Source organism: Dendroctonus ponderosae, unplaced genomic scaffold, assembly GCF_020466585.1.
Source record: "Dendroctonus ponderosae isolate FM_Combo_2020 unplaced genomic scaffold, Dpon_F_20191213v2 Dpon_F_20191213_5, whole genome shotgun sequence".
NCBI lineage: Eukaryota > Metazoa > Arthropoda > Insecta > Coleoptera > Curculionidae > Dendroctonus > Dendroctonus ponderosae.
Window position 1 is genome coordinate 1885543 of NW_026018715.1, and position 22457 is coordinate 1907999.

The 22457-nt window shown below is 34.1% G+C and overlaps 3 protein-coding genes across 7 annotated transcripts in view; 2 read left to right on the forward strand and 1 right to left on the reverse strand.

The window, feature by feature from the left end:
* Positions 1-22457, forward strand: part of LOC109544375 (interaptin) — a 104498-nt gene that overhangs the window by 32116 nt on the left and 49925 nt on the right. For 4 of the 5 annotated variants that reach the window (XM_048666401.1, XM_048666398.1, XM_048666397.1 and 1 more), the window contains one exon: positions 19782-19833. The exons of the other annotated variant lie outside the window; for it this stretch is intronic. The gene's annotated coding sequence lies outside the window, so the exon portion shown is untranslated. The remainder of the gene's footprint in view (positions 1-19781; positions 19834-22457) is intronic. 5 annotated transcript variants of the gene reach the window in all.
* On the forward strand, positions 1520-1840 carry LOC125504564. The gene has a single exon (XM_048666767.1). It carries the CDS (start codon positions 1520-1522, stop codon positions 1838-1840), a length of 321 nt encoding a protein of 106 aa, XP_048522724.1.
* On the reverse strand, positions 7889-8242 carry LOC125504565. Its single transcript, XM_048666768.1, has one exon. The coding sequence runs from the start codon at positions 8240-8242 to the stop codon at positions 7889-7891; it is 354 nt and encodes a 117-aa protein (XP_048522725.1).

Consider the following 22457-nt stretch of genomic DNA (forward strand, 5'->3'; position numbering starts at 1 on the left):
TCCTTTGGAGATTATTTTGTTAATGTGCTCAGCAAAGTTTAGTCTAGAATCGATGATAACGCCAAGATATTTGAGAGATTTAGAAAGAGGGATTTTGGTGTTGTTGAGCATTAGTTTGGGTGTGTTAGTGGAAACACACAGATGTGACTATTTCGATCGTTAAATACCCGGCGCCGACTAGGCATGGGTAACACTGTATTGAGTTGCGCTTTTGAGTTGTTGCCTCTCTTTGAGTTAACCATGCCTAATGCCGTGTGAAATCATATTCGTCACCAAATTGAATCATCTCCGAACAGTGAAGGTTGTTTTCACATTGTTGTAGATACCAACGACACATTTAAACTCGTGCAGCCTAATCACTGAGACATAATTTTTAAACCTTTTGAAATAAATAGAAATGTAGCTTTGATTCGAGCACGATTTTTCAGAGATTTGAATTATTTGCGCGGGTTGCACCGAGGGACTCTGGTATCCATATTGGATTCTCCATAATGAAGCAGATAGCAGATACTCCAATCGTTGGCGGTTGTACGGGTCCAAATCCGCAGTTAATTTTAGAAACTGATAATGCTTTATAGTTTCTGATCAATGTACGGAAAAAATGCTTGTTATGGACAATGGAAATTCAGAAAAGGATTTTTACAAGTTTGGTGTGCAACTCTCCCACGACTGTCCGTTACTGAAAAAAAAATCGATTCTCTCCGTATACCCAACATTCGTAATTTCAATCATGATAAGATAAGCATTAAACTAAAAGAAGTACACTAAATAGATCAAATTATTAAAATATTATCTCAGCGCAAGTAATTCAATGGCAAGGGTGCGTTTCCGGGCATCAATTTATTAACAAAACTTATCCCATCTTGGCTCGTGTGTAAAACCTGGAAGTTTGTAACAGTTCTGAAACACGTTGTATGTTTGCAAGGCGGACGACACGAAGTTATTAAGATAGTTAAGATATGAATCCTATGACAAATTTTAAGCAATTTGTTTTTGCTTCTCCTGAATTTTCAACGTTTCGGAAATTATGGGGATTTCAATTTAACAAGTCGTATTAGTTCGAGCTACGTCTGACTAGGAAACTAGAGTTCTTTCTTTTGAAAGGTAGAGTCGTAGGTTTTCGAATGGGATATGGGACCAACGACAACTTGTTAACAGCCAAGATTTTTAACGAAAAAAGCGTCGAATAGAACAAAGCCACTTATATTAACATTCGTTGACTTCGAAAAAAAATGACTTTGATTCCGTACTTCAACAGAAATTCTTAGAAACACTAGCCGAGTGCAGTAACTTTCGCTACTCTGCAGCAGTTAAATATATAAACAAGACTGCAACGGCAGGTCAAAAGATGCAGGTGTAAGATCAAAATTACAGAAAATCAGTATACAGACAAATTTAAAACCGAGAGAGAATTGAGACAAGGAGACGCTCTCTATCCTAAACTATTCATAGCTTTGTTCCAGAGTTTGCTAGATAAAATAAATAAATAATAGAACGCCTTAGAACAACCCAGAGAGCGATGGAAAGATCCATGCTGGGAATCAGCCTGCGCGACAAAATACGCAATACAGAAATAAGGAGGAAGACGAAGGTAAAAGACATGATCGAGCACGTAGCTGAACTTAAGTGGCAATGGGCTGGACATGTGGCAAGGCAGAACACTAAAGTGGACAATACGCCTACGGCTGCCACGATTAACAAAAAGAAGTATCGGAAAACCCCAAAAGAGATGGCTAGACGACATCAAGCGGTCGTTGTGCAGAAACTGGCACCACCTAGCCCTAGAGAGGGACACATGGAGAAATTTGGAAGAGGCTTATATCCAGCAGTGGATAAATAAAGGCCGACGGAGAAGAAGTGTTATACACCTACAAATAAAATGATGACACCAAAAAAGTTAACAAAATGGGCATCGAGATCGTCCGATGCATCCCTGTTTGAAATTTTCTTACTTAAAAAGGCTTTAAACATGTGGTGTCATTAATCTCAACTCAAAATTCATATTTTTTATCGTAATAATATTATCTAAACCTGGAAGAATTGTTTATGTCTTTCGATAATATAAGGAGTTCAAATATTGGTCGTCATTCCTAAGCAAAAGATTGGCATCAATTTGAGCTTTTGTTGACTTAATTCCTCCATTACTTTTTTTTTCGGTGAAGTTTGGGAAATGCCTCTCTTACGCACACCCAGAGTCTTTCATTACTTAAAATTAAGCAGTTAACTAGCGTACCTTTACAGAGATAGATAAATATCTGCATTTTTTAATTAGCATTTCTCAGCATTTAAAAAGTTGATAGCGAGAAATTATGAAATGAACACCCTATGTGTAAATTAGTCCTAAACATATTCTTATTAATAGAGTTTAGGACAATTTTATGCGAATTTCCAGGAAGTAAATGTAGGAATCCATAGTTCATCTATTCTTGTCCCATGACTTCTAGATCATTGACACTGAACAAATATTAGACGTGCATCTATTATTTATTTACAGCTTGCGGAAGTACTATTTGCTATTCAATCAATGCGCTTAATGGCAAAATAAACCAATAGATTTTAGATGATAATGAAAAAATCAGTGAAGCAATTCAACTGCACCTGTTTATGTTGCCATTGTTTGGGTTGTAGTAAAAATTCAATTCGGAATGTTTCATATTGGGATATTGAACTTATCTTTTAATCTACTGCTAAAGTCAATTTGGTATTTACCTGAGGTACTTACCCAGTTTGGCATTTAACGAGTTCTTGATTTCTAAATGCTAAATAAATACCATAATAGTTATTTATCTGTAAATGAAAGGCACGATCGTGAACTGCAACATTTAACYGCGTTTAGGAAAATTTATTAATATTACATTCTATATATTTTTCACATGTAAGGCGAATTTAACGAACGATTATGAATTTTTRASGTCCACATACGTCTTGYYCAGTCGAAGACACGTAGAATTTGAAATATGACAAACACGAATAAATTTTAAAGTACCTACAAGTGGCAAAGTTGCGAATGAAAAGTTTTATTCCTCTGTACTTATTTTGTAGTAGTAGTAGTAAAGAAGCAAATAAAGCGATAATATACAAAAGTTAATGTTAGTGACTATAACATTTGTAACCCTAATGCAAATTAAATTATGTATATTCACATACAAATACTTATTGAAAACTCATTTCTGTGATTTTACTAAAATATATTTTTTGTTTTTATACAGATAGGACTTTTAGGAATAAACTTTTTGATTCTGTAGTATTTTATTATCATTATATACGGGATTTGTGACCATTAGCCAACAATCTATGAAATGTTACGTAATAATTTTAAAGTTTGATACCCTCCATAAATATTGCATATTTTTATGACTGGAAAACCGAAAAATAGTTACAAAATGAAAAGAAAAACACGTCGAAACGAAATATTTCAATTTTCATTTTACACTTTTTCCTAATTGATTTAATTTACTATAGCATAAACCATTGAAAAACAGTTTGATCGTGCTTTGACTGTAAAGCGCAAAAATGACGAAAATATCTGTAGATTAATTAACTCAAGTCAATTTGACTTGCTACAGTACTCAACGTACAGAAGAGTTTGATACAGAAACTGGAAATAAATATGAGAAAATCCAATTTTTGTGTCCCAAAATATTTTTTCGGGATTCACTTAAATAATAACCTAAAAACAGTTTATAATTATGTAATTTTATAAACTAAATATTTCAAAAACACTTTAATTCCATCCAGAAGAAGTGTGTAATTAACGGTCTACTTCAAGCCTTCAAAGGTACATTTAGCCTAGCGCTTTCGACTTATTCAGTCATCCAGGGCCTCTACATTACAGAAAATAAAACGCTTATTGTACTAATGGGTGATACAAAGGGTTGTATCAGAAAAGGAAGATAGACCGATTCTTTGATTTCATTCAGTGGGTACACACCAATTCCTATTATTATATGAAATGATGGTTCCGATTTGTGCTGCCGCGCCGTATAAACATTACCGAAGTTTATTAAAAATTTGTTTCAAACAGATGATTTATGCCCAGAAAAAGGCCCCGCCTTATTTCAGCCCATTATTACATTAAACGATTGAATAGAGATCAATTGGAAGAGGTGGAGTCAAAATATGCCACCTGAATGAAATTCGTTCCTGAATGTCTTCTAGTTAGAACTTATAGTGCCACGACTGTTAAAAGCTGAATTCGGTACAATACTTTCTATTTTCCCGGACTTCTCCAAAGTCTGAATTCACTTTAATGATAAGTTAATAAAATTTTATAATTCTGTAAATTTTGAAATTAGATATTTCAAAAACACGTTAATTCCATCCAGAAGAACTTGCATGTTACGATTCCTTTTTTATGACCTGACTCCCCCCCCCCCATTGTTATCCCTTATTTGCCACTGAACAAATATGTGTGATAATGTGGTTGAAAGAGCTAATGGCGATGAAGGATTCATTACCCACAGTGCCTTCTTCCTAGTAACTTCGTTTCTATGAAAATAAAGTAATTATCTTAACAGATAAATGCATTTACGAGACGGCTCCAACTGGGCTAAAGTCGATCACTACGCTTTAATTATTATGTAATTGATTTAATCCCAAGGAGAGTTAAATATGTTTACAGGCAATTTTGCACAAGAAAGTTTCAAACGATGGCATTCCTTAGATCAGTTGATATTTATTGAGCGTTATAGTTTCATCTAAAATTCTTAATTAATCTAAAAGCTTTAATGATATGTTTTATTAATAATAATAATAACCTTATTATGCATTATAAATTATTATAATGCCATAAATAAAGAAAACCCGCAATAAAAACAGCACAATAAAATGAAGAAAATCACTAAGTTGTCGAAAACAATAAATATGCTCCCAACAGTTTTTTTGTAAACATTTTCAAAAAATTTAATAAAAATTCTTATTTTGTTATTCACCACTGAGAATTGCATTTGATTCGTGGCTGTGGTTTGTAATTGGCCCGAGTCATTCAGCTTTTGTTGATACGCTGAGGTCCACGCGCCCATAAGAATGTCTTATGATTTTATCATCCATTTTAAAACCACCAATGAGGCTTTATTTTTAGTCATTACTTTATTCCGAGTGGATTAAGTATCCGATATTTCACAGAGCAAATCCTCAGATGTTTTTAAGATAAAAAGCCCATATCCTAGTACGTGTGGGTCCACAAGGCCTTAYTTATATAGCTATACGGTGTTAAAAACAAGTTAATTTTTTGTTTTTTGCGAATAATTTTTGAAATATGTCGATATTTTAAGGAAACGTGGGATTTGGGGGCTTTGTAACATGTGAAACGTAAATTTGATCTTGSATGAAAAGGGGCTAGCTACATTTTTTCTCTTCTCAATATTCATAACTTTTTCGTGCATTTTTTAGCAAGAAAATCAATGTCTCCATCATTTTGAAGCAAAAATTGTATTCTTATCGAAAGTCTCTACGAGCAACCGTTTTCGATATTTTAATTAAAAATAATCGACGACAAACCAATTTGTAAACTAACTTTTTTAATTTTCAAACCCTTTTTGTTGTGTCGTTAGCCTACAAAATTTTGTCTTCTATTACATTTGATAAAGAGTGCTCTTGTTTCCCAATAAAAAAGGACATTTTTATGAAAAGAGCTAGACGGTATCATACGACGCACTTAGGTTGAATAATAATGATTGCTACTTAACTGTACGTCAAGATAAATAAATTTAAACTTTAATAATTATAAATTGTTATTATATTCTTATCCTTCCTGAGTCTCAGTCAAAGTGTGAAGTAAAAATTTTGAATATCATTCAACTAACCTAAACTACAAACACCAATTCAAAATTAAAACATGTTGTACAAAAACCATATATAATTTATAAAGCGTTAAAACATTCATTAGTTCTTGAGGGAAAAATTCCTTCCTTCTGGGAGACCAAACATTTGAAAAACTTACCTCATAATCGGTAAATATTACGTTCTTTTAAGTCTTTGCTGTCTTAAACCTTAAATTTGTTTGAATTATTTTCTACTTTTGCGAGAATGCATGTATTGATATAAGCGGATTTTTTTTTGCTCAAGAACTAATAAATGTTTTAACGCTTTATAAATTATAGTTTTTGGACATAATGTTTTAATTGTGAAAATTTTAAATCTGATAATGGCGCTGTTGTCTCGCCGAAACGTAATGAAATAAACGATATTCAAAATTTTTACTTCACACTTTGACTGAGACCCATGAAGGATAAGAATATAATAACAATTGCACGCAGTCAAGAAAATAAATTAAAATAATAATTATAAAAGTTAGTTTGCTAAATAGCTTTACTTTTTAAGAAACAATTTTACTTTTGAAACGTAAATTACTTTAAATTAAAACATCTCAAAAACGGTTGTTGGCAGCGACTTTTGTACGACAACTAAAAGTTATGATTCTTCTAAAGAAAAAAATCTGTGAAGTTAAAATGCGCCTTTTAGAAAAAGGGTTTTTAAAAATGTTTATTTCAGATACCTCGGTACAACTTTGGAAATCTTAACTTAGCCTACTTATTAGCAACAAAATGCGAAGTCGACATTCTCGCGTTTTGCGATGAACGTGGAACATGATACAGTGGAACGTGCTTAATTATAATTAGTTGCACAATATCAAAGATATTACTGAGAGTAAACAAAGATAGAATTTAAGTTTCTCATGTAACAAAACGCACAATTCAAATTGAATTTTGTAAGACCTTGGAGCTCGAAATTTTATTTTAAAAATTCGTGCCGAATCGACTCGTAAAATGTCGGAAACTTATTAAACTCGGTATATTTTACACCTAGCTAATGGACCTAAGTAGTAATTAAATTGCTTAAAAAGCGAATAACCTTATTAAACAGAAGCACATCTGGGTAATATTCGGTTTTCGTTAACAAGGCAGGACAGAGCAGTTGAACGTCCTGAAGCCGCCAGTACTTATTTTTTTATTAATTATAAATTGTTCAGATCTTCACCCATACAGATATATTTTTAATCAATTACTGTTTTATTCTTAAATCGTCATAAATAGTTTTAAGTTAAGGTTAATTAGAGATAAATGAACATATACAGGATTTGAGATAGATAGTGGGCGACCAACAGGTCTTCGAGTTTTAGACATAGAGGAACAGGTATTGGAGATAATTGCAGCAGAGCTTTCCAGGAGTACTCGGACCATTGCACAACAACTGACACCTTCCTGGTCTTTGATTCTGACTATTTCTTTCTTTGTGTTTGGCGCTTCTCTCCTGAATACTTTTGTTCATTTATCTTGTTCTAGGACATTCTCCTCAATTCGAGTATTACGGGTTCTGATGTCTTCCTTTGTCATTTTTCTGGCGGTTTTGTTTGTGTCTTCTTATTCTACAGTTGATTTTTTGTTGTCAACTATAAGTTGTCGTTTCTTTTCTAGCATGACTTATGTGACGGTCCTATACGCGTTCCGCTGAATCATCCAAATGCTGACAATGCGTTTACTTCAAACAAAAGCACATTTGCGCTGATTACCAGTGACTTCATTTTTATCTTTCGACAAATACACATGTAGAGTTTCTTTCATCAAAAATAAACGCGTTAGTAGAATTTAGTTGTTTTTTTAAAAGCGGCTTTGCCATATTGAAATAGTTAACTCATGTTTAGTATTACCACACTTAGTTCGTTTGTGTGTTTAGTATCTCGACATTATGTACTACGTGAATGTTCTTTGTTAAAATATCTGGTCTTGGCTAGGTCCATTTTCGGTTGTGGCTTTTCTGAAAGAAAATGTTGTCGTTGTACAGGTGTTCTTCCTCCAAGAGGTTTGCCATCCTAGCATCTCTGGGGTCTATTTTCTGTAGCCCGTGTTTGCCTACGTATATTTCCTCTGGGTCTACTTGGCCTCCTATCTTACACTTTTGAAGTTTTGTTTGCAGGCATTCTTCCAGAGACATCCTCGTAGAGTTTACTGACTTCGTCGTCGGTGGTGCTTATTGGAGCGTAGGCTTCGCTTATCGTTAGTGTTTCCAGCCTGTTTATTTGTATTATTGCGTATACTACCCTTTCGGATATAACTTTAATCAATTTTACCCTGTCTGTCAGTTTTCTATGTATTAGTATTCCCACCTCTCCCACGCTTGTGTTTTCTTGGGCTTTGTAGTATAGTTTATGGTCTGATTGTCTTTTCCTTGTCTTACCCAACATTTCCAATTTGATTCTTTCTTGTTCGGATTCCAGTTCATCTGTTCTGCCTTCCAACGCCATTGATCTGATATTGTATGTTCAACTTCGTGTGGTAGCCTGATCTCTTCCAGTGCTTTGCACCCTCGCTTCTATTCTGACGACAGCTGCCTTTGTAGGGAATTTTCCGGTTGCTAGGGCCTTTAGTTCCTTCTATTCATCGTAGGGGTTTTGGCATCTAGAACATTACGCTTGCCGTGCGGGTTGGTGAGTTTGTATATCAGCCGCCCCTTTGTGGAACAGACGCTGTTAGTGGCCGCCCATTCTGGGTCAGACGCTACTGCGCTAGTTTTGGTCCGCCCCGAGAATTTCATTTCCTCGGTACCACCTATATCTAGGAGGTTTTCCCCCTATCCGCCAGCTAGGGAGGCGCCCGATGGGGGACTAGCAACTCCACACGGGACAGGTATTTACGTAATGTTGATGTAACGTAATGTATTCCCAGGGGAATGACGCCAATTTTAAATTACCCTGTAAAGAAATAAAATTCAGAGACATTGTATTTCTATCCTTTTGCCTAAAGCTATAATTATTCATATTATCCACACCCGTTTTGCCAACTATCATTAACAACGTGTTGCCTTTGTCTATATAATGTCTTTTCCTGCTATGTATATTATAGTGTCATCGGCAAACAGTTCTATTTCACTTTATTTACTACCCCAACCATATCATTTATGTATGTGAGGAATAACAAAAAGCCCAAGTTCAGTTCCCTGTGAATTTTTTTTGTCGAGATTTGGAAAATTGTGTCTTACGGTACCTTCCAGAGCTCGTATGTTTGCGCTCTGGGTTGTGTGAGTCCTCAGCCTAGCGTTTACCCACATCTTTCTCGCATTGTCGATACAGCATCCAGCCATACATTGTAGTCATTTTTATCCCATTATGCCTTCGTATCTGTCGACTTCCCATTAAGCTTGCACATTTAAAGATTTTTCGAAATATTTTGAAGGGAGTACACTTGACCCCACTTGGTAGGACTTTCACGTCCCAGAAGGTTCTTACCACTTCAATACCTCACATTTTTCTGCAATATTCCATGCTGTACACTAGTGGTGTCTGAGTAGGATCATATTTTTTTATGATCAATATTTTATGGCCGTAGTTTGTCCGAACATACAGCAAGTAGGCTTCAAATCGTAGGTAGCGCTGGTTGTAACACTTACAATTTATTGCACACGATCGTCGCTAAAATGAACCATTGATGACAATCCAATCATAATTCTCTGTTTTTTTCTCATGAATATCGGAGAAAAATTAATAAATTTTGACAACTTTATAAGGTATTACTAAATTGTTTTAGTAATTAACTCGAACTGATAACGGAAAATGTGGCCTAGACATAGTGAAAGTCCCTAATCTAACTACATATACTGATAATTAATCAAGCGAAACCCTTATTTTCGACCCAATTTTATCGATTGTAGGTGAAGGACACTTCCTGTAAAGTATACTGGCTTTAACTGGGACAAATTGACAACCCACACATTTTTGTTAATACATAAATAATTGAAATCGTATATTTTCCCGACCTGCAAACAAAACGATAAAAATAAATACACTCAATCAATGGCTAGATACCCAATAAGTATTGAGCCATGGGACAACAAGCGATATCTTGGATATAGTGGGGCCCCAGGATACATGACACAAGTAAGAAAAGTCTGGGTTTAAAGATGGAGTTCTGTTTATTTCATTTCAACAGATTTGAACTTTAGTTTAGTAATAAAAAAAGTGAAAACGTTAGTTTGTAGTAATCAAAAATTTTGAACGAAGTAACTACCCCTCTATATTATTAATAACGGCAAATGACAATTACCTACATATACAAGGTGACCCGAGTTATTACAAAGTATTTAACTACAAAATCAAAACATTAACCATTTTTTTGGAAAATACACTTAGCTATTTTGCTTCCAAATAATAGTAGTTTTCGATGCAAGGGCGAAAAGTGTTGTTTTTCGAACGACGACGGCGTTGTATACAGTTGTTTTTTTTTCTTACATTTCCATGGTTTAAAATTAAGCGATTATTATTGATCTAAAACCAATTATCAAAAACAAAAGATTTTCATGACAACTTGGCAACAGGGTCAGTTTGACGATTGATGACGTGCAACGGTTTTAGTTTTACATTAAGTATACTTGCTTTTTGAGCTGTTTAAGGATATGAATAGCTACTATGTTAGAGCCGATATCCTTGCCACCTTTGATTTTTTTATAAATTTTGTCTGAAATGAAATCTTTTAAGGCTTTAGATGTAGCTAGTGATCACCTAAGGAGTTCCCTATTCCTCTTTCAAAACATTGTTTAGATTTTAATCTTTTCTGAATCTTGTTTAGATGAAAATTTTGAATAGAGTGAATCTTAATTGGTCACCACGCGCTTATCCTTAGTCTTATCTTTAGTGTAGAGGGGAGCATTGAATTTCGTTTTATGGGTGTTTTGAACGTTTGTGTAACTTTCCATAAAGATTTAATAGTCTTGGGTTGGTGAAATGGATAGTTTCACAGACAGTTTTGGAAATAATATTATTCTTCTTCTACTTTTTATATTAGGGCCGAGTCCTGTTTAGTCCGTTGTGTTTAGCCGCCTTCAGGACTCATCTAGTGACGCTGAGCTCCAGCTTTCATACCATCTCTTGGCGTACGTTAAAATAGGCCTTACGAACGTTTTGTAAATCCGCAACTTGATCTTTGAACTCATCATTTTATTTTGACATATTTTATCTCTCAGGTATCCGCTGACTCTTGTTGTTTTTATTGCCTGTGGTCGTGCGTCTTCACTAAGGTTTCTCTCGCAACTTTAATATTTTAATCATTTACGAGTCAATGATAATACTCGGATTTGAACCTTCCTATACAGAATTATATGTTCAATTACAAACCAACATTACAATAAAACCTACAAGCTCCTAAAATGCATAAATTGCATTGAAGCAACAAAAGTTATTTAAAAAGAAATGTTATTTCTGCTTGTCTTATTTTTGAAAAGTCTTATACTGATTGCTTCTAGGCTCTAGCTTGACTTTGCATTTTTCACAATATTCAGACTGCTCTGGAATTTGTTGGCAACAAAGAGAATGGCATCTCTGTGCATCGGCATCGAAAATAAACCAAGAAATTAAGCATCTTTTACACTTCCTAAAGTCATCAGCCGCGAAACATTTGTAAAATTTAATATATTTATATAAATAGCCAGGCATTTGGTGTGCTAATTTCTAATAGGTCTGGAGAAATGGCCTTTACATTTCAGTTTACGAGCAGAAAAGAAGCAAACATCGCAAATTTAACTAAATTAGCAAGCTCCTAGTCCAAGTATTTTGGTTAAAGGTTTGTTGCTTTATTCTATTTTTGAAACCATAAACAATACATATTTCTGAGGAATATCAATACATTTACACGAGTCTTGTTGCTAATCCTGTAAAAGTAACGAAAACGGAATACCCGTATAAACTCGTTACGAACAATCTTAGTATTCGGTACAATATATTCATTATTCGTTACACTCGTTACTCTCACATGGAAACTTACGTATTTTACATGAATAATCTTACTATAATTAAATCATTGACAAGGAAATACACTGATGATGGTTTACAGTAATTTTAAATAATTTGAGATGAAACAAGTTGTTTTTAAATAAGCACGAAATATTTTGAAGATAATTCATCATTATTACTAATTATTCATATTGAATCCCTAATTAGAATGTATATCTGTATTAAGAATTAAAATGTTATGTATGCATATGGATGGTTATAAATTAGTTCTGTAAAACATTTGACAAAATTTATTAGAAAACTATAATTTGTAATTTTCAAGTCTAGCCTAGTGATCTAACTGTAGCAGAGTCGCATTTTGTAGGATTATCGCAAAAGCAAATAATGATCTTAAATGCACTTTCGAACGTTTTCACGCACGAACACTGTTGTTTATTACGAAAAGTATTATCTGGAAATAGTTTATTGACTCATTAATCGGTCATAAGTGCACAGTAAAAGTATGGTTGTTAAATAGACTATTTTTTTTTATATCAAAACATGAATGCAATTCCCACAGTAGTAAATACGAGTAACTTACGACAAATAAACGTGCAAGACGCGGCAACATATTCATTATTATATTCATATCTATATATTTGGAATTATTAATACAATAGCTATAGAAGACAGACGAAACCAAATAAGTACGAGTCGTATTAATTAAAAGCAAAAGTTACCTGCATAATTATATACGATAAAGACATTTTGCTTAAGAAAACTCTCAATGCTTACACAAAAATATCATGATGATGATGATGATGATGTTGATGATGTATGAATGAAAAAGGGCAGAACGAAATACAGATAAAGAAATGGAGACGCATTTGCCAGGCGCTTCCAGAGAACCCCTCTGGAATGAGCATCTCGACTAACCCCAAGTTTAACGGTGACACCTGGAATATGGTAAACAGATGACTGGAATGTGGTAAACAGATCAGCTCAGGTCATCTGCCTTCATATCCAGAGTGGAACGGAAAACGCATACACAGACATGTTTAGATATTCCTACCAAAATTGCAATTTTGGTGAATGCAGAAGACGGCTTGACCTATTTACACAATTCCTGGCCAGGTCGAGACCGTCAAACCTCTTGAGCTAGGAGTGAAAGGACTGATAATAAATATTCAAAACACCCTACAAGCTCAGAGAGACAAGCATTGCATTCCATTTGAAAAAATGAAATTAATGGTAGTAACATATTTTTGGACCATCCAGTAACAAATGAAAATCGACGAGTCCGATCGTTTTTCCCAAAAAACAAACCGCTGAATCTTAAATTAATCTATACATTACTTCTGGGACTTTCTGTATAATTTAAAGTGCACTTTTATGTTTTTTAAATGATTTAAATGTTTTTTAAATAAAAGCAATCAAATCACGAATCATTTTTTCTGTTCTACTTTTACATGCTTCCAAATACTTTTTACATTTTTGAATACCTTTTCGTTAAAAAAATTGAAAATTTGCTTTGCTTTATTTTTTGAGAAATTAGGAACTATTTCCTTGACAGAACTTAAGGTTGAAACTATCAGTACCTTGCCAAAATTATCCAAAAACTAATTCTATTGAATGCATGCCTTAACTGGCAACATTAAGATCGTTTTATTAAATATTTAATGAAAAGGGGTCAGTGATTGTCGACGGAAAAGGGGTTATCCTGCAGCATTACAATCCAATTGATTTTGATTGATCCAGCATTGAAAATTTGCACACTAGATAGCAAAATTTTGTTAATAATGAAAACTGGTTAAAAATTTGTGTTTGAATTTATTGCAAGAAAACGACATTATGTACTATCCGGTCTCCCTAATACCTATCGAATTCTTTTGAAGCATTAAGTGGACACGGAACACAACAGAACGCCTGTGTCCTGTCCTAAAAAATGAGTCCTTCCGTCCTTCCTTCGTCATAGTTAATAAGTTAATCCAGCACTTTCTTCCATTGCGCTAGATTACACTGGCAATGGTTAAGCGGGGATGCTTGAATTCATCTCTAGCTTTTGCGAATGTGTCTCTCGGTATTCTTGCAATACTAGAAAAAAGTGTAGTGGGATAAGATCGGGCCCCCGTGCCGGCCATTCGACTGACCCCCGCCTTCCAATACAAATATATTACGAAATACTACTCGTCAGTAAAGCAAATTCGTCTGGCATGATGTGGAAATTGAACAATAATTTCGCACATGAGTTCACAAAACTGCATCCTCCTGTCCGGATCATTTTCTGTTAGCTGGTGAACCAAAGTGTATAATTTTGTAGCAACGTTTTCTGATGACTGCTGCAGATTGGTGGCCATAGTGTCGAAAATATCAATTTATTTGGCTTCGGGAATAGACTTTCTTCCAGTCCTTTTTTTTCGGTCGACACTGCCAATATTCACAAACTTTTGAAGCAATTTTCTGTTTTAGTTTCGGGAAATGCGATTCTCAGGAAATCTTTCGTTGAACAATCATTCCGCTTCATGTAAATTTCGCCCAGCTTCTCCATATATCATCACCACTTCACTTCTTCGTTCCAATGTGCGTCCATAAACGACTTTTGCATTCAAATTATCGCTCTTAAGCTAGTTACTTAAATAATAATTAAGAGAAACTTAAACTTTCAAACATAGATAACGATGATCCAAACTCTAAAAAACTCTCAGCATAAATATAAAAATTGCTACTCTGAAAATCATACATTAAAATAAGGGGAAAATGGGGATATTTCAGCAAACTGGACACGAAGTCGAATAAAAATGAGCCATAGAATCTATAAGTTAAATAAGATCAAGTACATTTACAAATGGGAAGGTACAAAGCCTACTGTAACAGAATCATATTTTCTTAAACTAAAAACAAAATACTACGACTAAATCTATAAATGCAAAGTTTACCATAAAATAATAGTTGAAGGTCGATAATTCTAGTGCTTCACACAACTTTGTGTCACCTTAATATAACTTTTTTGTAACAAATTTTGAACATATTTGCGGAACTTTAGACGAACATCTAGATGTAGTTCCAGGCGCCCGACCAAAAACATCAGTACCAAACTCTATTTCCAAACGATCAACCAGATAATTCCGTGGCCTCTTTGATCAAAAGATTACTGTCTTATTAAGGTTGATGTTAAGATTATGCTCAGTGGACAACTTCACAACTCTCTCCCGGTTTAACTCAATTGCAGCAGTCTCAAGATTTAGTAGAAGCTAGGTGTCGCCAGAATATGAGATATTTGATATCATCTCGTAAACAATTAAATAATTATAGACACATATGACTTGGGTGTTTTTTGGTTAGAGTTAATCAATGACGTGGGTAATTAACATTCGCAATTTTTGTGTTGTAGTCGTGTGCCGTGCCTCAGTCAAACAAAGTTTTGTTATCGAAAAAATATATTAAACATTCAAAAATGTGCATAACATATACAGTGAGTATTCTGCGTGTTCTGAACGCCCCTCTACAGCTTTCAATGTATCTCATTAAACCCTCTACGTGGCTATTAGCACCCCAAAATCCCATATTTCAAAATCGATTCCAAATTCGCTTGGTAAATTATCTTTAAACTCATACGATGCATATACCTCCTAACAACCCTGATTCCATAACATATTGAGTTTAACTGGTTTTTTCGTTGATTAATGTGGCAGGACGAGTCTAGAAATTCATCCAATACTATTTCTAGATCCGAAGTGCATTACCGGCGGTCTGTTTGTGTAAACTGAAAGATCGCACTTTACACCGATTGGCCCAAAGTATATCCATGCTGTATCTCTTCAAGAATATTACCCTCATTCAAGAGCAGCACAAGTATGTGCATAGTGACAGCTCAAACAATTTCGAAAATGATGGCAAAAGGCTTATTGGTCTATAATAATACAATATTGATAATAATATATTGGTTTAAGACCTTTATGTGCAAAATGTGTTTCTCGATCTTTGGTGAATTGAATCCTTCTACTCAAATATATTCTTTTGTTGCTGTGAATCATTCCTAGAAATGTGATCCCATCATTCTGTAATTACCCTGTATGAATACTTAGTGCAAGAAGTAAAATAATTTTACTTAAACCCCTAATATAATGCAACAGCGATCATATAATACAATTAAACACACCAATTAAACCACAAACCGATTAACATTTAATGAATTTTGTTATAATATAATAAATGCGGCAAGTCTTGTGTTTTCAAGAGTGCATAAACAATCTTACATAACATTGTCTCACAGTAAATGATTGCATGACTGGAGTCAGTGTCCCACTGGTAGGCCAAACCTATTCCTGGAAAAGGTTAATAATTTGTTCATCGCCGGTGACTTTTTGCATCACATTCTATTTTCAAATTTATTTTATTTGCCCTCGTATTCGTGAAGGTGTAGAGTTGGAATTTGCCAGAATTGGGTCAAAAACGTTATTCACGTAGTTTAACAAGGCATTTGGTGCTTTCACGTTGAAGTTGTTGATCTAATTTGTTGCTGTGTTTTAGAAATTATTTAAGAATTTTTTTATTCAAGAACAGACTCAATAAAAACATGGCTTTGACAAGAATTAATTCGTTTTTAAGAATTTGAATTAAAAAATGCAATACATCGTCAACTTTTATTTCTAGAAACAGTTGTCTTCGTTGTAAAGAATTACGGCATAAAGAAAGTGGATACAATCAGGTGATCAGGGCACCTGATTATGATGAAAACTCAACTCTCTTTATTCACAAAAAACAACGTTCATTCAAGAAACAGTAATTTTATCTTAGGCAGCAAGGAGGCGCGCAGACCGAGAGGCTCAACCGAAAAGGCGAAAAGAATTGTTATTTGATAAAATATCACCATCACATTTCAACAAATAAATAAACGTACATTGAATCTTTCGTTATTTGGACAAAGAATAAGGTCGTTGCACAATTTTTTTTTTGGTTAAAACGTGTCCCAAACATAGCATGAGGGTCGTTTAGAAAAATGCCTAAAGCAAATTACAAAAAAAAAAATAATATCAAAAAAGGGAACGAAAGTTACCAGATTTGCTTGTAAAATGACGTCACGCGAGAACGTTGTTTTAATGGCTGTGACGTAGTGGCACAAATCCTACGCTAGTTATATGCCCATAACCTGCAGAATGTACACTTGCATATTGCATAGGAGCAAGCTAAGCGTCTTTAAGACATTAACATTTAAGGCATAATAATAATAATTTAATATGCCATCTGGGCTTGATGATTTCTATACTTTATGCTATTAGCTTTCTTGTAATCTGATCATGTAAGTGCTTGTTTGACTGCATCTTCCGGCTTCTGAATTTCAATTTCTAAACAGTCGATTATGGCGTAAACTTTACTATAATGTACACGGAAAGGTATAGGTAGACGTTTTTTTAACTTTATTCGGTGACATCCAGACTATTAACGTCTTAATATCTCGCTAATTATAGTACTTGCTGAAAATCCAAAATCATCACCTAGTCCAGCAAAAGTTTTGTCAAGGCGAATGTTTTGAAGAACTAGATAAATATTTACAAAATCCAATTTTGTAGTATCTCTAAGGAGCTTAATTATAAATAAAGCGTCTTTATTTATACCCAGGAATAATCTTGGATTATTTTCAATTTTGATAAAAGTGTGCTTCAATGCAATTTGCATGTGTTCCTCATTGGTATCATTGTTATTAAATTTTGAGCTGCTTTTTGAATTTGAATTGAGTAAACTCTCAGACAAACTAGCTGAGAATTCTGATACGTTCTCTGATATTTCACTCGTTAAACTTGAATCGGATGAGGAGTATAACTTTTGGTATTGGTATTCGTTTTTACTTTTATGGGAGATAATGCAATACTAGTAGTTAAGCACCTAATAGGCGAACAACTCTGACAAACTGTAACTGTGTGAATGTTACATTGAAATGACTTGCTTGCATACTTCGGTCTTAAATTTACTTGTATGGCTACTGATGTTCCACTACAAGCAAAGTTTTCGGTTCTTGTAACATCTTTTACGTGTTCCTGTTCGTGAAATGTCTCCTCTTCAGATTTTACGTCAGGCGCTTTAGATGTACTAAGCCTGTATGCATCTAAAGCGTCATTTATAATGTTAAGTATATTGCGTTTCAAAACTACGGCTCGTACAGGAGCGTCACTACTTCGTTTTCTGTCTTTTTGCAGGCAAATTTATGTTGAACAACATATTTTTTCATAATTGAAAAAATTGTAGAAGATAACTTTTTTAATATCAAAAATTTTCATAATTTAATGTAAAGAGGGTACTCATCAAACATGGGACCATTTCAAAATAATGCCGAATAACGAAGTTCAAATTGAATTCAAAATATTCAATTTTCAACTGTTAATAACTTCTAGAAATTATATTTTTTTCTACTTCTTGGAGATGTGTCAATCTATTAATTCTAAAGCTCCCTCTGCATCTTTTCCTGAGAGGTATTGTGCCGGGCGGGTTGTTTTGTAGGACTATTTTTGGTCTGTTCCTGTCCATCCGTTCTACATGGTTGTACTATGTCTCTTATTGTTTTTACCACTATTGTTCTCAGTGTTTTCATTTCGGACAAGCTTAGCATGTGTTTCGTCTTGTTGATGTCTTTCGGACTTCTACACCGTACGTCATGATCAGTCTGATGTCTTGTAGATTCTAATTTTGCTATCTTTGCGCATGTGCGGATTTGACTAGACTATACCTCGTAGGCATTCTGATAGTGCGGATGCTTTGTTAATCTGGCTTCTCAGATCTTTAACTGGGTCGTGGGAGCTTGATCTGTTTATGCCCAGAATCTGAATTGCATCACCTGTTCTATGGGATTGTCCTCCACCACTAGCTTACATCTGAGCAGATTTTTCGCGATTGTCATACATTTGGTTTTGTTGGTCGAAATGTTTATCTTGAGCTGGCAGCTTGCTTGGAGGAACTGGACGAGTTGTCTCTGTAGGTCGTTTTCTGATTCGGCAATAATTGTTGCATCATTGGCGTAACACACCATACCATTTCTTTTGTTGCCCAGTCTGTATCCGAGGTTTAGATCTGTTACTTTATTTATAATTTTATTCAAGAGAAGATTAAACAGAAAAGGACTCAGGCTGTCACCTTGTCTACTTCCTCCCGGTGTTGCAATGTTCGCAGTGAATTGATCTCCTGCTTTTGTTACCTTTGTTATTTAAGTTATGGATTATTTTTGTTGTGTCCGCCGATGCCCGATTTTCTATTAATATATGTCGAATGTCTTCCAAACGAACCTTGTCAAACGCCATTGTTAGGTCAATGAAGCAAATATACTCTAGCATACTGTACTCTACAGCCTTTTCTTTTATTGGTTTTTTTTTATTTATTTATTATGAATACTTGATTATGAGAAGAAATTATCGAAAAACAAATTTCATATTTTTCAATTTTTCTCATACTCCCCAAGCCTTTATTACCCCTTAAAAATAATTACACCAATTTTGAATCACCCTGCATAATGCGTACTTATTATAGTCTAATGATCATTTTTATATCATTCCTGGGAAATCCATAAATTTTCTCGTTCTCAGATGTCTCAACAAAGTAATTGTCTACCCACAACAAACAAAAGTAATAATAATTATGTAATATAGATTTAATTGGTTACAATTACAAAACATTCTTTTGTATTGGGGTCCCTGGCAAACTATTTTTCTTTCCCATCCATCACTGCAAGTAATCCAGCTATCAGTGCAGAATATGTTTTCTGTTCTATAAGATCTTGTCTAATTAGTAGGATTAATGAAAGAATGACAAGCTCATTTAATCTGGGTTACATAGTTTTATGCAAATAATTATTATAAATTAATATTCAAGCACTGGTTGATTACTGATTTGTTATTAAAGTAAACAAAGTGAGAGTAAATTTTAACAGGTAGGGTGTACTTTCAAATTGTTGAATAAATAATGTTCTTACAAAACATAAACTTATTTACCATTAAATGTTGATTTGGGTTATATCATATAGGGGAGTGTAAGGGCGTAACACGTAACATACATTAATGGCACGATCTATTTCAAAGATGTTTTCCTTTTTTTTCAGAGCTGTACTTCACTTTATCGTTTTTTCGTTGATCGAGACCATCAATATTATGGTAAGTAAATGGATTTTATTATGTTTGCCATAAATACGCATCACGAAACTATGATGCTTTCTACTAAATCTTAGATACAGGTGCTTGATTTCTCTATTTTTTGTGTTACAGTGTTGTAATTCAGACTTAAGGCTTCATTATGTAATTATTCAATTAAAAGTTAAAGGCCTTTAGAAATACCATTTTTGACTGTCTGTTATAACGTTTTTGATATGTTACTTCCTTTATATGTTAATGGTCTTTTCTTCTTTTTACGGGCGACAGAGAGTGATAATCAGCTATACTTTGCTGTCATCTCTGGTTTAATTTCCGCATATACTTATAACTACGACTAGTCGGTCAAGACCATTCTTTAATATTACTATTATTATCAATAACAAATATTTTATTTATTAATCTTAGCAGATTGTTTTTCGCATTTTAAATTGAGTAGCCAAAATAAATAAAATGTCGCGTTCATCCAGAGCTCTGGGTGTATCTTGGAAAAGCTTCAAAAATCGCTTTTTGTACGTATATTGGATGAAAATTTATTTTTTGTACATGCAGATGCATAAGACTAATGCAATTACAATCAAATAATAAGTCTGTGGCAAGCTTTAGCAAATGAAGGTAACTAAATTGTTTGGCTGGTAGTTATTGGACCACCTTGCAATATAGTTATTTGGTAATTTCGAGTGACATAAAAGTTTATGCAGCTAATAGTTTTATTGCGGTTTTTTTCGTTTTCACTTCGTTTCAAATTCAATTCTAGTCAAACTTTTATTAAACTCAAAAGCGGTTTTAAATGTCTTCTCAGAAATATTGGATAATTAAATGGTGATTTCAATGTTTCTATAATGCAGACGAAGTTCTACCTTGTAGAAAACTCGCCTAAAAAGTCAAACAGCAATGTTTATCATTTAACAGTAGGTTTCTTGATTTGTTACGATTTTCCTGTAAGAAATTGCCAAGCGATCTGTCGACCACTACTGAATTATGAAGACATTCTGAGAGCAAACGCAACCAAAAAGACCAAACAGCACATGCAGACCATTTAATAAATCCCAGACGACTAATTACAAATGCAAAATCTATCCAAAAAACCTACTGCGTAAGCCTACAAACTAATTATTGCACGAACGTATATGATACGTCAATACAAACGAATATGGAAAATATCGCAAAAACTGATGCAGGTAAACAGAGAAACAACCTCAAGAACTCAACAATTGTACAAACCCTATGCTTCACACGAAAATATGATAACCGTTTTTCTCTCGTCGACGTCCCTAATCCCTAATTGAAAAATAGCAAAACATTTGATCGGTAGTGCTGGATTTATTACTATATTCTAGGAAAGGACAAAGAGATAAACAGTCAGAGACAAACCATTTGTTTTCAAAATTTTGAATATGTAAATAATGGTGAACGTAATATGGTTGCTTATATGTATTCCTTGATCAAAAATGAACAGGGTATTTTAGTTTTTTAACTTTTACATCGTTGCTTACAAATAAATAGTTTCTTGTTTCCTGAGAAATGAGCACCACTGGACTTGACTGGGCTTAGCGCATTCGACCCCTCAATTTCGATAGTCGATTTAATACCAAGGTCGATAGCCTATTTATGTCGACGAAATATAGATTGTGGCTGTTTAGAACAATTAACAGGGGCCCACATCTCGTCGACCTGAAAATATATTTCAATTTAAAAAGTACAAAAATTAATTATAACATTATTTGGAAATAAATCTGACAATGTGCCACGCATGTTAGGCAAACGTTCGCGCGCCTTCAGAAGGATTACCACAATTTTTAATCAGCTTCAAGGTGTTTTGAACGTGACATGCCTGTGTTTTAAAGCTAATATTTGCTAGGGCAGAAACACCGTTATTTGAGCTTGGAAGCAGAGTCGTAACCCGTTTTAATCTTCAGAAAATACCTATATAGAATCTGTTCATTCGTAAATAACGAAAATAAAAGGTTATTAGAAAGACATCCCGGCAGTTCCATTAATGCTGTTTGTTCAGGAGACAGGCATTTTTCTTGGATCAATTCAGGAGTTTTTCCAGTAAGACAGGCCATTTCAGTTGCGAAGTGTTTACCAACATAAATAGGGCAAACATAAATATAAAAAGAACATTTTCACATATAAAATTAACATTTTGACCACAAAAAAGGTAAACAGTCTAAGAAGACACTACATTTAGATCTGCAACTATTTGTTTTGTATTTCTTTAACATATACAGGGTTGCTCATTAGTGCGTCAAAGTGCGATATCTCAGTAAATATGAAGTTTACAAGAAAATTCGTCCAACGAAAGTTTTTCACGTTTAAAAGGTCCACATTCTAAAATTACTTTCCAATATACAGGGTGCATCATAAACGTGTGGTAGTTACCAACTCTGGTTTTTTAAATGAAACCCCCCCTTTGTTTTGTTATTTTCAGATTGGCCGTTCAATTTTAATTTATGTTTGTTTCAACCGTTTTACCTGAAAAATTTACGATTTCCGAGTTATTCGTAAAAATGTGAAAGTTTTGACAGCTACTGGGTTCCACAGAAATCGATGCTGTACACTACCCGCTGCGAATTTTGGAAAACAGTTGTCAGCGATTCTAACAGAACATCATGATCTACGCGTAG

Coding starts and splice junctions, on each gene's coding strand:
- LOC125504564 (XM_048666767.1), top strand. CDS start 1,520: ATGGAAAGATCCATGCTGGGAATCAGCCTGCGCGACAAAATACGCAAT.
- LOC125504565 (XM_048666768.1), bottom strand. CDS start 8,242: ATGGCGTTGGAAGGCAGAACAGATGAACTGGAATCCGAACAAGAAAGA.